This window comes from Suncus etruscus, chromosome 2, assembly GCF_024139225.1.
Source record: "Suncus etruscus isolate mSunEtr1 chromosome 2, mSunEtr1.pri.cur, whole genome shotgun sequence".
Taxonomy (NCBI): Eukaryota; Metazoa; Chordata; class Mammalia; order Eulipotyphla; family Soricidae; genus Suncus; species Suncus etruscus.
Genome location: NC_064849.1, coordinates 3585452 through 3599340, shown reverse-complemented (window position 1 = coordinate 3599340; position 13889 = coordinate 3585452). Strand labels below are relative to the sequence as shown.

The window sequence follows — 13889 nt, the reverse complement described above, 5'->3', positions numbered from 1 at the left end:
TAAAAAAAATAACCAGCAGGGCCTGGAGATGACACAGACAGTTCCCCCTGGCTGCCTTCCACACGTGTCCGCTCTCGGGCCAGGGTCCAGGGGTGTCCGCTGTGCTATTAAAAGTCTAGAAGTAGAAAAACGGGCTGCCAGGTCTCTCGAAGCCCTCGAACGTGGCCATGTGTGTCACATGAGAACTCAAGGGCATGTCTGTGGGGACGGGGCAAGCATCAGGCACTGGCAGCGGAGCTCAAACCAGGTGGCAGATAACGCAGCGGCCACCGAGTCTTTGTAGAACCGATGTGTGACTCTGAGAGGCATTTCCCAGCCGGCCACCCACTCTGCACCGACCCCAACATGCCAGCTCCTCCCCATACACCTTCCCCGGGATTTCGGGCAGAGCCAGGGTGCCGGGATCTCCAAAACAGAAGGCAGCATGGTGAATACCCACGAGGAAGGTCAGAGCCGCTCCTGCAGGCTCTCCATGTAGTCCTGGAAGTCTTGGGGGTCCCCTAGCCCCATGTCCGGGCACACCCACTTGATGCTGTCATCGTTGTCAAAGAGGATGGAGTTGGTGTACGGGCCACCATCCTCGGGCAAGATGGTGGTGTAGGAAGTGAATTTGACTCGCTTCCTCTTGGGGCCTGGTGGTGGGTGGATGGGTTCTCCGGGCATGATGTCCTTCTCGTAGACATAGTCCGGGGGTCGCAGCAGTGGGCCACGAAACGTCTTGGGGGCCGCGCCGTCCAGCAGGAAGTCCCTCTCCTCGAAGGGCAGCCCACGATCCCCCAGTGCCACGGCCTCTTCTGATGGCAGCGTCACGTCCACGGGGCTCTCCAGAAGTTCCACCTCATTGCCCAGCCAGACCCAGTCGTGGGAGTGGGGGATGTTGCCTTGCTCGTTCACAGCGAAGCGTTTGTGTCTGTACTTCCACGCGAAGGCTACGCAGTTGATGAGGAACACCAGGATGGCCAAGCAGAAGACACACAGCAAAGCATACATGCCGATCTCCAGGTCAGTGAGGCCCCGCGACGTCACCGTCAGCTCCCTGGGGCTGTCGGGGCCCGGAGACCTGCCCGAGGTGGGGAAGCTGGTGAAGGCATCTGGGCCCCCACTCTTGAGGAACTTCCTCTGGTGGCCTTCCACGGGGGACAGCGCCGTGGTGCCTCTGTGGGCGCCGTCCTCCCGCTGGCCCACTGTGCTCCGGTCCTGCCCGGTGCCTTGGGCACTCCTCCCACGTCCCATGGCATCGCCCCCAGGGCCCCCATACTCCCGACCCATGTCCCCGATGTCGTTGCTGCCCGGCAGGAGCTCCTGTGCATCGGGCGAGAATTTGACCTTGACGTGTCCCCGGCCCACAGCCAGGATGCTCTTCCTCTTGGTCTTCTGGCAGGACTCGCTGATGGTCATCTCGACCTTGATGAGGGGCCCCTGCCCTTCGCCCTCCGCGACCACGATGGGCCACTTGTCCTGCAGGGTGTCGGGGACTGACACCACCATCTCGTCCAGCGAGGACACTGTCACAGAGAAATCCTGGGGGTCGTAGATGTCCAGGGGTGTCACGGAGCCATCACTGAACAGGACCCAGGTGCTGACCACAGCTTCCTAAGAGAAGGAAGAGCAGAACTTAAGAACCACAACAGTGAATGTGGGGTGAGCAGCAGGCTCTAGGCCCCCCCAAGGTGAGGGCCGAATAATGTGCTGTGTTGGATGCACCAGGGTGTGGATTAATTGGGGGGGGGGCGCAGAGAGATAGCTCAGCAGTAGGGCGTTTGCCTTGCATTCAGCCGATCCAGGACAGACCAGGTTCAATCCTTGGCATTTCATATGGTCCCCTGAGCCTACCAGGAGAGACTTTTGAGTGCAGAGCCAGGAGAGACCCCTGAGCACTACTGGATGTGGCCCAAAAACAAAACAAACAAAAAAAATTTAGGGTGTGTAGAGCCACAGAATTTGGCTCTGACCTTCCTGGAAGATCAGGATGTTTGTCTGAATGAAATCAGGCTTGGGGATATCCAGTTAGGTGGCTGCAAAGGAACTGAGGGGCCTGGAGGTAGGGATACAAGTGGCAGATGACAGATGAGGAAGTGGAGCAGAGCTGCTGGGGTAGGATGTGGCCTTCTCAGAAGGCTCTGGACCCCAGTGCTCATTCTTTTCAGAGCTCAGTCAAGTCTGAGCCCATCAAAAGTGCTCTGGAGTCATCATACCAGGCTCAGGGAGAGGCTTGGATGGGTCTACCCAAGTATCTAAAGGACAACCTTCCCAGGCACGGTGAGAGTTGGGGTCCTGGGGCAGTGGGGAACAGGTTCAGAAGTGAATGGCAAGGGAAGGGGCACCCCATAGCCATCAGAGATAAGCCCCAGGAGCAGCAGGTCCCGACTGGATGGCTGAGCACTGTACTCAGAGTCGAGTGTGTCTTCAGGAAGTGTCAGGGCAGCGCACCTGCCGGGGGGCCTGGAGCACATCCTGGGTGGCTACTGTGGCCATCAGGGCCCTTCTGTCAGCTCCGTGAGGCTCCAGAGACAGGGACAGGCCGGCCACCAGCTGCACACCCAGGTCCGAAATGGTGACGCGGTCGTCCAGGACAATAACCGTCTTCTCGGCCAGGATGGAGTCCGACAGCGGAGATAGCACCTTCGAAAGAAGAGGAGATGTTGTGACGGGCCCCTCGGTCCCACTGGCACACCCACCCATCTCCCCACCAAAACAGCAGTGACTTCCCAGGAGAAACTTGGTCTGGAAACAAGATGTGAAACGGCCCTGTCAAGTGACAAGCTAGAGGGCCATATCCCTGTCTATCATCTAAGTTGCAGGGTGCAGGTGGTAGGACCATGGTGAGCACTGGGCAGGGCCAGGAGCAGCTCTGGGATCACACTCGTCCCTGTGAGGCCTGGCTGTGTGGAGCCGACTGGGCAGAAAATGGAGGTGCAGGGGGGTGGTGGTGGTGGTAAAAATTTAAAAGCAGGATGGGGGTTAGCGATAGCACAGTAGAGAGGACATTTGCCTTGCCTGAGACCAACCAGGTTCAATCCCTGACATCCTATATGATCCCCTGAGCCTGCCAGAAGTGATTTTTTTTTTTTTTTGGTTTTTGGGTTACTCCTGGCTATGCACTCAGAAATCATTCCTGGCTTAGGAGACCATATAGGATGCCGGGGGGAGCGCCCTACTGCTTGTGCCACCGCTCTGGCCCTGTTTTCTGAGTGCAGAGCCAGGAGTTAATCCTGTGCACCACTGGGCCTGGTCCAAAAACATAAATAAATAAATAAATAAATAAATAAATAAATAAATAAATAAATAAAGGCCAATGGAGCAGAGTAGGAAAGAAGGCCCTAACCTGATTGGGAGACCACATTCCTCATAATTCACAGCCTGGCTTGCCACCCAGGTGATGGGCCTCTAGTGAGTAAAACTGGGAAGCAGGATTCTTGGAATGTTCTAGAATGTTCCAGAATGTTCCAGAATGCCCTCTCACTCTGTTGAAGAAATCCCACCTAATCTCTCAAACACATGTGATGAGAATCCCTCCTGGGATGCCATGATGCTAACAGGCACAGTAACCATAAAGCAGGGGACCTTATCCAAGGATTTCCTGCGAGTCCTCAGAACCTGGACCCTTAAAAGTGCCTTCCCTGGCCGGGACAGAGATGAGCTGGGGAGCACCACTGAGGACAGACATAAGCAGTCCTGGGGGGTGGGGAGCCACTGGAACACTGAAGGGTGAGCCGACACTGAGTCAAAGTCAAAATCCTCCATCTCTGGGTCTACCAATCACTTAATGAGCTGGGAAGTAAATTCCACCCTAGAAAGCCCCACCTGGTCACCCCCTGGATTTATTTGGGCCTTGTGGTGCTGGCACAGGCAGCAAACTCTGACCCCCAAACTCTGACCTTCGAAAACCAGAGTTCATGAATGAGAATGGTTCAAGGTGCCCCCGACTGTTGATGGAACAGTAATTGGACCTGGACAAGCCCTTGGAATCAGACTGGAACATAGCCCTGGACACACACACACCCCTGTCATGGCAGTTGGATTGGGACACGCTCCCCCACAATGGACAACTGCCCCCAAAGTATAAAAGGGAGAGTCTGGCAGTTTTTTTGGGGGGAGGCAAGGTAAAAGACCAAAGAAGAGCCTGCTGGCCCTCAGGGGGCTGGAGATAAAGCATCAGCAAGATGCCACCTTCTTCGCCTCTGTCTCGTGTTCTCTGTTCTCTCTCTCTCGAACCCGGACCTAAGGCTGGCCCTCTTTGGTGGGTGAATTACATCTGTCTCTCTCAAAAAGCCCAGGGCAGCAGACTTCAGACTTCACACTGGTAATAAAAGGGTTCTAAGTTTCTCTCTGCGTCTGTCTCTCTTTGTCTCCCTGTCTCTCTCTGTTTCTCTATCTCTATCTCTGTTTCTCTGTCTTTGTATCTCTGACTTTGTCTCTATCTCTGTCTCTCTGTGTCTCTGTGTCTCTCAGTCTCTCTGTCCCTCTCTGTCTCTCTGTGACTCTGGCTCTGGCTCTAACTCTCTGTTTGTCCATCTCTGTCTCTGTCTCTGTCTCTTTCTGTCCTTCTCTGGCTCGATCCCCGCCATTCCATATAGTCACCCTGAGCCTGCCAGGGACGATTTCTGAGCACATAACCAGAAGTAACCCCTGAGCATTACTGAGTGTGGCCCAAAAACCAAAGAGAGAGAGAGAGAGAGAGAGAGAGAGAGAGAGAGCAACAGATGTGGAGAAGATTCGAGCCCCTTGAACTTTAGTCCTATCGGACAGACAGGCAGATCGTCTCAACATGGAATTTCTGTTCAACAAATATACCGCATTCTTTCTGCATACTTATGTCCTCAGCATTCCTGGAGGAATCCCTTTTATCGCGGCTATGCCAAAGAGCATATAACTGCGTGCATTTTTTTCTTGGACTTTTAGTAAATACGTTTTTCTTGAAAATGCTTTGTCCGCTGTATAATAGAGCTCGAAGCTCAGGAGTCAGAGTAAATAAAGTGTCACAGGTTTCCCCATCTCCGACCATGAAACACAAAGAGGAACTATGGTCCCAAGGGAGTGACTGGCCCAGACACACTTAACACGGCTGTGACCAGTAGGAGAAATGAGGATGTTTTCCAACAGCAAATATCGATTTGCAAGGCCGCAGTCATTGCACAGCAAGGGGGGGCATTTGCCTTACATGTGACCGGGTTCGATCCCCAGCATCCCATAGGGTCCCCCACACCCCTGAGTCAGCCAGGAATGATTTCTGAGTGCAGAGCCAGGAGTCACCTCTGATCACCTCCAGGCATGGCCTCCCCGCCACCAAAAAGAAAACCACCGTATTATTTTTGCTCTAGCACATAGTTTTTAGACAAGGAAAACAAGAAAAAAATATTTTAAAGCAAATGGTGTACTGAAATATTTAATAAACTATAACAGAATAACCTGACTGCTCATTCTATGTGGCATGCCTATGCAATAAAGGGGGCATCGCACTGCGGCTATCAAGTGTTTAGTTTCTGATCTCCTCCCCTGCATTCAGGCTTCAGCTCCATGCAGCATTTGCTCCATAAGACGCACAGACATTTCCGCCATCTTTTTTATGGGGGGGAGTGCATCTTATGATACCAAAAATACAGTATATATCAACTTGACTTTAGGTCATGGGATCTGTCTGTTCTTGCCTCCCAGTGCTCCCGCACAGTGTCTCACAAACACACACTGGCTCCTGTGGCCTCCTGGGAGGGGTCCCCCATACCTGCACTGTGGTGATGCCAGGCTCTCGCCCCACTAGTGTGTGGGCGTCCTGGAACTGAGCGATCCTCGTCTCCTCCACCTTCAGGGACTCGCTCACCAGGTCGGTGATGTCAAACTGCCAGTCGGGGCCCAGCAGGTAACTCGGCTGACCCAGGTTGGGGGACTCGGCCACGAACTGGGTGAGGACCCGCACAGTGGCGTGTTGGTACTGCAGGGAGCACCCCCGGCCTTTCCGCTCCTCGTCCTCCTCGTCCTCGCTCTCACGGGTGGGCCTAGAGGCAGATAGAGCCCAGGCAGGGAGGAGATGGCAGGGACAGAACACGGACGGACAGAACCGCAGACAGAGCCCAGACAGAGAGGAGATCCCATGCACGGAACAGACTGGCTCCTCCCACCAGGTCCGCCCCCTAGATCCCTCATGACCTCTTCCTGTTTCTGTTCCCCCAAAGTCCTCCCTCTGAGTCACCTCCAAAAATGATTGAGTCATCCCTACTGAATCCTCTCCCAAGTTACCCCCAAATGCGATCCTAAATTCTCACTGAGTTCTCCCCCCAAGTCAAAATGGAATGTGACCCTGAGTCCTCCCCAATTCACCCCCAAACATGGTCACAAGTCCTCCCCACCTTATCCTCCTTCCAAAAATCCTCCCATCATCCTGGAGCATCAGTCCTCAGGGAGCACCCACCGGCTCCTCACCTCCTGTTGGGGGCCACGGGAATCCTCCAGCCTTTGATCTGGCTCAGCTCCGTGTCCGAGACCTCGACCTGCAGGGGCAGCCGGGGAGCCCATACGGTGACCTCCAGCTGGGAGGTGAAGTGCTGGTGGGTGAAGTTCACGACAGCATCCACCTTGCCCTTCATCTCCTTCCCGTTCACGAAGATGGAGTCGCAGGTGTTGGAGACCTGGGGGAAGCCGAAGGAGCGGGGAAGAATGGAGACTGGGGAGACCAGCACCTCTTGTCCCTTCTCCGTGGGACCGGCAGGAGCAACGCTCAGATGCAGAGCACCGACTGCTCAGGCAGGGAAGAGGGAGATCCCAGCCCAGACCCCAACCCAGACCCAGCCCAGACCCAGGCCACCCGTCCTGCCAAGCAGGGGCACCGCACGCCCCTCACTGCCTCTGTAGTGTGTTTCCCCTTGTCCCTTTTCCCCTGAGTTCCCATCACAAGAAGCGAACCAAACCAGGGCAGCCTCCTTCACTCTGGCTTCAGGGTCAATGATGCCTCCCACCTCCGAAGCACAAGAAACCAGGCCAGAGTAGCCCGCAAATACTTAGGGGTGCAGCAGGAGGTGTCAGGGAGCTGAGGGTTCCCAGCACAACAGGGCCTGAGCACAGTGAGTTCAGCCTGGGAGCACCACTGCCCATCTACTGTGGGTCCCCGGGTCTTTGGCATACACACATTCATGTACACACATGTCCTGGCATCCCCAGAGCCAGGCCTGTTGCAACACATTGCACAAAATGCCCACAAGGCCCATAAAACCAGCCCTGCCACCACTAAGCAACCCTGTGCCCACCTGTGAATGTGCAAGGGAAGTGGCCAGAGCAAGACGAGACAGGACAGAATAGAGCAGGACAGATAAGGTAGGGCAGGGCCAGAAGCTGTCCCCCAAGACACTGAGGGTTCTTTGGGCTCTTTCACAGACGAGGAAGCGACACCAAGAAAGTCTCTGGCTGTGCATGGTGGGACCCAGCCCAGAGCATCTGTTGGGCTCCATCCCATACCCCACCTTGTTCCAATCTTCCCTGAGATTCCCTTATGTGCCTGGGAAGGTACACACCCAACTTTGACCAGGATATGTGGGGCACTGGGGGAGCATTTCTCCCACCTTTCCCCAATCACAAAGGAAGCTTTTCCCACATACATCCTCTGCATCAGCCCGAGAAATGATTAAGTAAACACTTGAGCTGGAGCAATAACATAGCCAGGAAAGGTTTGCCTTGCTCAGAGCCCGCCCACTGGGGTTCAATCCTCAGCATCCCATAGGGTCCCTGAGCACTACCAGATGTGGCCCCAAAACAGACACAATTAATTTTCTGAAAGGTAGTATCAGTTTTCCTCCTCCAAGCGCTGATTTCCAAACTAAAACCAAGAGTCCTTTACGGAGAAAATCAGATGGGCATGAGGAGAAATGGCTTGTGAAGATGCTCGCAGATAAGCTACCCTGAACTTCCTTTTTTAAAATAACTTATTTCATCTTATTTTAGGCTGAGATATCTTTCTCACCAGGATGGCAACCGTTTGTAAGAGGTCTAAATAGAAAGGGATAAACCTGTCTGGGCAACAATAGAGGGGGCACAACCTCTGGATAGGGGACATTGAAGTGATAAGGCAAAAGCCAGCAAGATAGTTTCAATCCACTCACACGGATAATCTGCTTCTTAGGTGGCACCTACAAGTGCCCTGGCTGCTGGCTGGGATTGTTGTGTGACCCTGAGTCTCTGCGGAGGAGCATGAGACGCACCTCCCGGGAATAAAGACATGGAGGGAACGAGAAATAAAGTCGCTTGAGCCTGGAACTCTGATCTTCACAGATCAGAGCCAGGCAGGGATGTTATCCCAAAGAAGGAACCAGCCCAACTTGGAGTCTCCACCAAGACCTACCCAGAGAGACAATCACATCGGACAGGGGCAGGAACTATGGAGAGACAGGAGATACTTGCTGGGCCCAGTCATGGCTACAAGGTGCTCAGAGATGATGAACAAATAGCAGTGATGAGAAAGAGATGGAGAAGAGATGGGGAAGAGACAGGAAGAAATGGGAAGGAATGGGACCGGAGTGGTAGCACAGTGGTAGGGCATTTGACTTGCACATGGCTGACCCAGGACAGACTCAGGTTTGATCCCTGACGTCCCATGTGGTCCCCCAAACCTGCCAGGAGTGACTTCTGAGCATAGATCCAGGAGTAACTCCTGAGCACCGCCAGGTGTAATCCCCACCCCACCCCCAAAAAAAAAGAAGAAAAAGAATGGAAAGTGACAAGGAAGAGATGTGGAAGAAACCGAAAAAGACAAGGAAAAGGTGAGAAGAAATGGAAAGAGACAGGAAGAAACTTAAGGAAAGACAGGAAGAAATGGAAAGAGCAAAGAAGAGATGAAGACAAGACAGAAAGAGGCAGGGAAGAGAGAGGAAGAGATGGGGGAAGAGATGAGAAGAAATTGAAAGAGATGGGAAGAAATGAGAAGAGATAGGAAGAGAAGAGGAAAAGACAGGAGGAGATGGGAAGAGATGCCACTGCCAAATTGTGCTCCTGCCCTAGGCAAAGTTCTCAGGCTCCAGCAGGGCATCCTGGGCTCAGGATGAGACCCACCACAACCACAGGCCACCGTGAGGACCACAACTGGCCACAGGGTCCAGAGCCAAGTCCAAGGAGGTGCTCCAAGCACAGACATAGCCCCCCATCTCTGCCCTCAGCTGCTCCCCAATCCAGCTCTGAGCCTGGCCCCAGGAGAGGACAACAGGGGGATGGGGGTGAGGGAAGGAGAGGAGATGCAGTGGCCGGCCCAGCTGTACCTTGATGATGTCCTCGTCTGCAGACTTGCACTCCACAGCACCTGCCACGTGGACCACGGCCCCGTCCTCCTCCACAGCCACCACCCGCACAGCCACGGTCACTGCCCGGCCTGTGAGCACAGCCGTGTTCAGCAGCTCCGTGTCCTGCCGAGAGAAGGGGCAGGGGGTGGGGGACCATGGGTGACCGTGACCGGGAAGATGCCCATATGGTGGGCAGAGGTGATCTCACCTGTAGGCTCTTTCCAGTGCCCTTTCCACTCAGGGGCCTCATCTATCACCCGGAAATCCCAGCCTATTTGACAGGATACAGGGTGAGGAAACCATGGACATGCCTACTCTGGCCAGCATTGAGAATGTGAGCAATAGATCAGGGGGGACACATCAGGGGCCAGGCATCTCCAGGGACCACAGGCAGAGAGGATAGGGGAAGGCAAGAGGGAGCAGGGGTCGGATGCCCTGAGCCAAGACTGTCGCCCACACCTGCAACCTCCCTGTCCTCTGACTCCCCCAGATTCAGCCCCATTCTCTGTCCCCAAACCTAAAGCCCCCATCCCCTGCCCCCCAAGACTGCACCTGTCCCCCATTTCTACAGAAGCAAGGCTGCCATCTCCCCTGACCCCTGCAGTCCCTACTTCCACCCTTCCCCCCATCTCCAGCCCACCCCATTCCCTCTGCCAGCTCCTTCTCCACTGACATCACCACCTCATGCTCTCAGCACCCCGAGACTGTGCCCCCCACGGGAGTGATGGACTGAAGAGGGAATGAGAGAGAGGAAGAGGGAAAAATTGCGTGCATCTCTATGTAAATACGTGGTTCATCTCATGCGACTCAGACACGCAGCAGCTGCGTGAGCAGCAAAGTAGATCCCACATGCATCTTCCGCCACGGGTACAGACGTGCACTTCGGAATAATAAAAGGCTCCTTCGTCTGCCCCAAAATTCTGCGCCCCAAAAATCTGTGCATCTGATCGCAGAGCCTCAGAACTCAGGAAGCAAAAACCTGAGAAGCACAATGAGAACTAGGCGCTCTTCCTGCTCGGGCACAGTGGGGTAGGTAGGCGGGACTCAGGTGTCCATGCAGGTGCCCTAGAGACAGATGTTCATGCAGGTGACCTAGGGACAGGTGTATACTCAGGTGCGCGGGGCACAGGTGTGCAGGGGGGCAGGTGAGGCCACAGCTGGTCTGTGCGCGCCATCTAGTGGGCACCCCGAGAACTGCCTCCGGGCGTCCAAAGGCACCTTGAGTGAAAGCCCCTTTGCAGAAGAAAAGCTGCAGAGTGGGGTGGAGTTGGGGGGCGCTGCTGGGCTCTGGACTAGCTTGGAGACAGGTGCGGGGACCCCCAGCACACCCCAGAGCCTGGGTGGAGGTAGGGTGGGGTGGGATTTGGGGCTGTAAAGCTCATTCAGCGGATGCATTGGTGCCTCCAAGTCAGATAGACCCTCCCACAGCTGCTTCTCTGAGCCTACAGGCCTGCTGATCAGGGGCTCACTGGGGGTCCCCACACCCCTGCTCCAGAGGGAGGCGCTGGCAATGGGAGCCCAGCCCCCTCCCGTGAAATAAAGAGAGGCAGATGAGGAAGGAGTTGACTTCAGAGGCCACTGGGCAGCAGGCAGGTTACGAGACACAGCACGGAGCAATCTAGACTCTCCTCTGTACATAACTCGTAGCCAGTGGGGTGCAGAGAGGGGGCCAGACCCAAGACATGCAGGGCTAGCCAGCACCTCTCATAACATGGTTCCCAAGAGCCCAGAATCTGTCCTGCAGGACTTATCACCAGCACGACGTGGGTACGAGCACAGACACGGTCGGGGAACACACACGTGTCTGTCTAGGCTTGTCCAGCGCCCGCCCAGCCCGGCTAGCGGGAAACGTGATTCTCTTTTCCCTTTCGCTCGGGCCCTGTGCCCAGTTGCCTAGAAACTCCCGTTTGCTGCCTGTTGGAGTCCAGCCTGGGTGATGGATAATGTGTTTTTATCTGCATGTGCAGGGCTGCGCTCCTGAGCTTTGAGAACTGCCACAGAATGGTGAGTGGCAGCCCCGAGCGTGAGCAAAGCCACTAAAGAAAACAAATCCCTGGGCCCAGAGCCCCGAGACTGGGCAGAAACACAAGCGATGTGAAAGGAAATGGGGGAGTGTGTTCGAGAAAGGAGAAGCAGGAGGAGGGAAGGGGAGAGGAGACAGAAAGGGAGGAAAGCAGTGGGAAGAGAGAGGAAAGAGGAGGGAGAGGGGAGGACAGGGGAGGAGAAGAGAAAGGGGAAGAAGAGACTCAAAGGGAAACAGAGGCAGAGCATTTTGTCACACTCAGAAGCAGCAGCTCAGAGACTGTTTTTCCTATTTCAGATTTTCAGAGATGAGACAGCCAAGTCATTTTTGTCCTGGCCAAGCCCCTCCTCGGAGGCCTCCCTTTTTAAGGTGATATTTTTGAAGGGTTTCGCCATCCCTGTGGCTGTGTGGAAATGGCAATTTTAGAATAAAGGGGCCCAAGGCCTGTTTTCCAGCTCCAGACTTCCCATGCGGTCCATTGTCTCCTTTGCCTTTTGGATGAGGAGTGTGTATTCCTGCATCTGTGCATACAGAATAGCACATGACCATGATGGATGCTGGGGCCATGTTGCTGCATAAAAGTTCACGATGGCTGGGATGGAAGGGGAGGGTAAGGGGGACAGGTGGGCTGTGGGTGAGAGGGTGACTGGGTGGACCTGGTGGCTGAGGATGGAAGGTAGGTAGATGAATGGGGATATGCAGATGGGTGGGTGTGAATGGGAGGTAAATGGGAGGGTGAGTGGGTCAGTGGATGACTAGAAAGGTAAATGGGTATACTATGAATGAATGGAGGAGTAGCTGGGTGGATGGGTGGGTCGGTGGGTGGATGAATGGATGGGAGGGTGGATGAGTAGATGAATGGGTGGATGGATAAATGGATGGATGAATGGGTGAATAGGGGTGAATGAGAGGTAAATGGGAGGGTGGGTGGATGGGAGAGTGGATGACTAGAAAGGTGAATGGGTAAATGGACGTACAGGGAATGAATGGAGGGATAATTGGGTTATGGTGGATGGATGGGTGGGTGGGTCAGTGGATGGATAGATGGGTGGATGTATGAATGGATGGATGGATGGATGGGTGGATGAGTGGGTAGATGAATAAATGGATGGATGGGTAGGTGAGTGGGTGGGTGGGTGGATGGATAAGTGAGTAGATGGGGTGAATGAGAAGTAAATGGGAGAGTGGGTGGGTCAGTGGATGTCTAGAAAGGTGAATGAGCGAATGGGTGTACAGTGAATAAATGGAGGGGTAGTTGGATGGTGGTTGGGTGGATGAGTGTGTTGGTGGATCGGTGGGTCAGTGGGTGGATGGATGGGTGGGTCACTGGGTCAGTGGGTGAATGGATGGGTGGGTCGCTGGGTGGATGGATGGATGGATAAATAGATGGATGGGTGGATAGATGAATGGATGGATGGGTGGATGGGTGAGTTAGTGAATGGGTGAATGGGTGGGTGGATGGGTAGATAGGTGGTTGGATGGGAAGATGGATGGTTGGGTGGATGGATGCATGCACGCATGGTTGGATGGATGGATGGTGAATCAGTGGATGAGTGGGTGGGTTGGTAAATTGGTGTATGGATTGTGGATAATGACTAGATAAATGGTGAGACAGATAATCTCACATGTCCGGAGGCCCTGGGCACTGCAGGTGAGGTGGGAGGAGCGAATTCAATCCTGACAGAGCCATGTCAAAGAACAGTGACAATTTAAGGTTGTGAGCTCAGCCCAGACCTTTTCACAGCACATACTCCAGTGTGAAGGGGGTGAGTTCCAGCACTCTAGGAAGCCACTGGCCTGGCGGTGATTTATTCCCACAGTAAAAGGAAATTAGTTCGGCAGCTGAGAGTGAGATGGCCAGACACTGAGACTCGCCAGCCACGAGAATATTCATTTCTTACACAGACCGTGGGCCTGGCCTGCAGCAGGGGCTGAGCGACCAGCTGAAGAGCAGAACCCGGGAGTCTGAGCCCTGCCAGCCCACCCAAGGCCGCCTCTGACTCGCACAGTGGAGATGACTCTGACCCAAAACTCAGTGTGTGTGAAACAATCTGAGGAGCACAGGGAAAGTGGGGTCCCTCCTGGCCCCAGGTCTCTGCTTCTCCCTCAGTATTGGGGTTACCGCCCACTTCCTCCCCGTTGCCAGACCTTGAGGAGCAAGAGCTCCTGCTGTGGTGAGCACATGGGCAGAATCCCAGGCTTCCAGAGTTCAGGGGATGGGGTCCCAGGTCTGTGCGATCCTGGCTGCTGTGGAAGCGATGGGATGTCCAAGGCTCAGCATAATCCGGTTCTACCTGCACACCATGTGTTCTCGCTCTCCCTTTTTCTTTTTTTTTTTTCTTTTTTTTTTTTTTTTTTTTTTTTTTTTTTGTGGTTTTTGGGTCACACCCGGCAGTGCTCAGGAGTTATTTCTGGCTCCAGGCTCAGAAATTGCTCCTGGCAGGCACGGGGGACCATATGGGGCGCCGGGATTCGAACCGATGACCTCCTGCATGAAAGGCAAACGCCTTACCTCCATGCTATCTCTCCGGCCCCGCTCTCCCTTTTTCTATCTCATCTTTCTCTTTGTGTCTCTGTCTTTTTCTCTCTGTCTCTCTCTGTTTTCTCTC

The 13889-nt window shown here is 54.4% G+C and overlaps 1 protein-coding gene across 2 annotated transcripts in view; it reads right to left on the bottom strand.

Moving 5' to 3' along the window:
- Positions 1–360: 360 nt before the first annotated feature.
- Positions 361–13889, bottom strand: part of LOC126002006 (transmembrane protein 132B-like) — a 101968-nt gene continuing 88439 nt past the window's right edge. For both annotated transcript variants that reach the window (XM_049769200.1, XM_049769201.1), the window contains 5 exons: positions 9237–9380; positions 6418–6623; positions 5723–5993; positions 2431–2622; positions 361–1593 (listed from right to left, as the gene is read on the bottom strand). In XM_049769200.1, the coding sequence (XP_049625157.1) occupies positions 448–1593; positions 2431–2622; positions 5723–5993; positions 6418–6623; positions 9237–9380 (1959 nt within the window). In that variant the 3' untranslated portion in view covers positions 361–447. The remainder of the gene's footprint in view (positions 1594–2430; positions 2623–5722; positions 5994–6417; positions 6624–9236; positions 9381–13889) is intronic.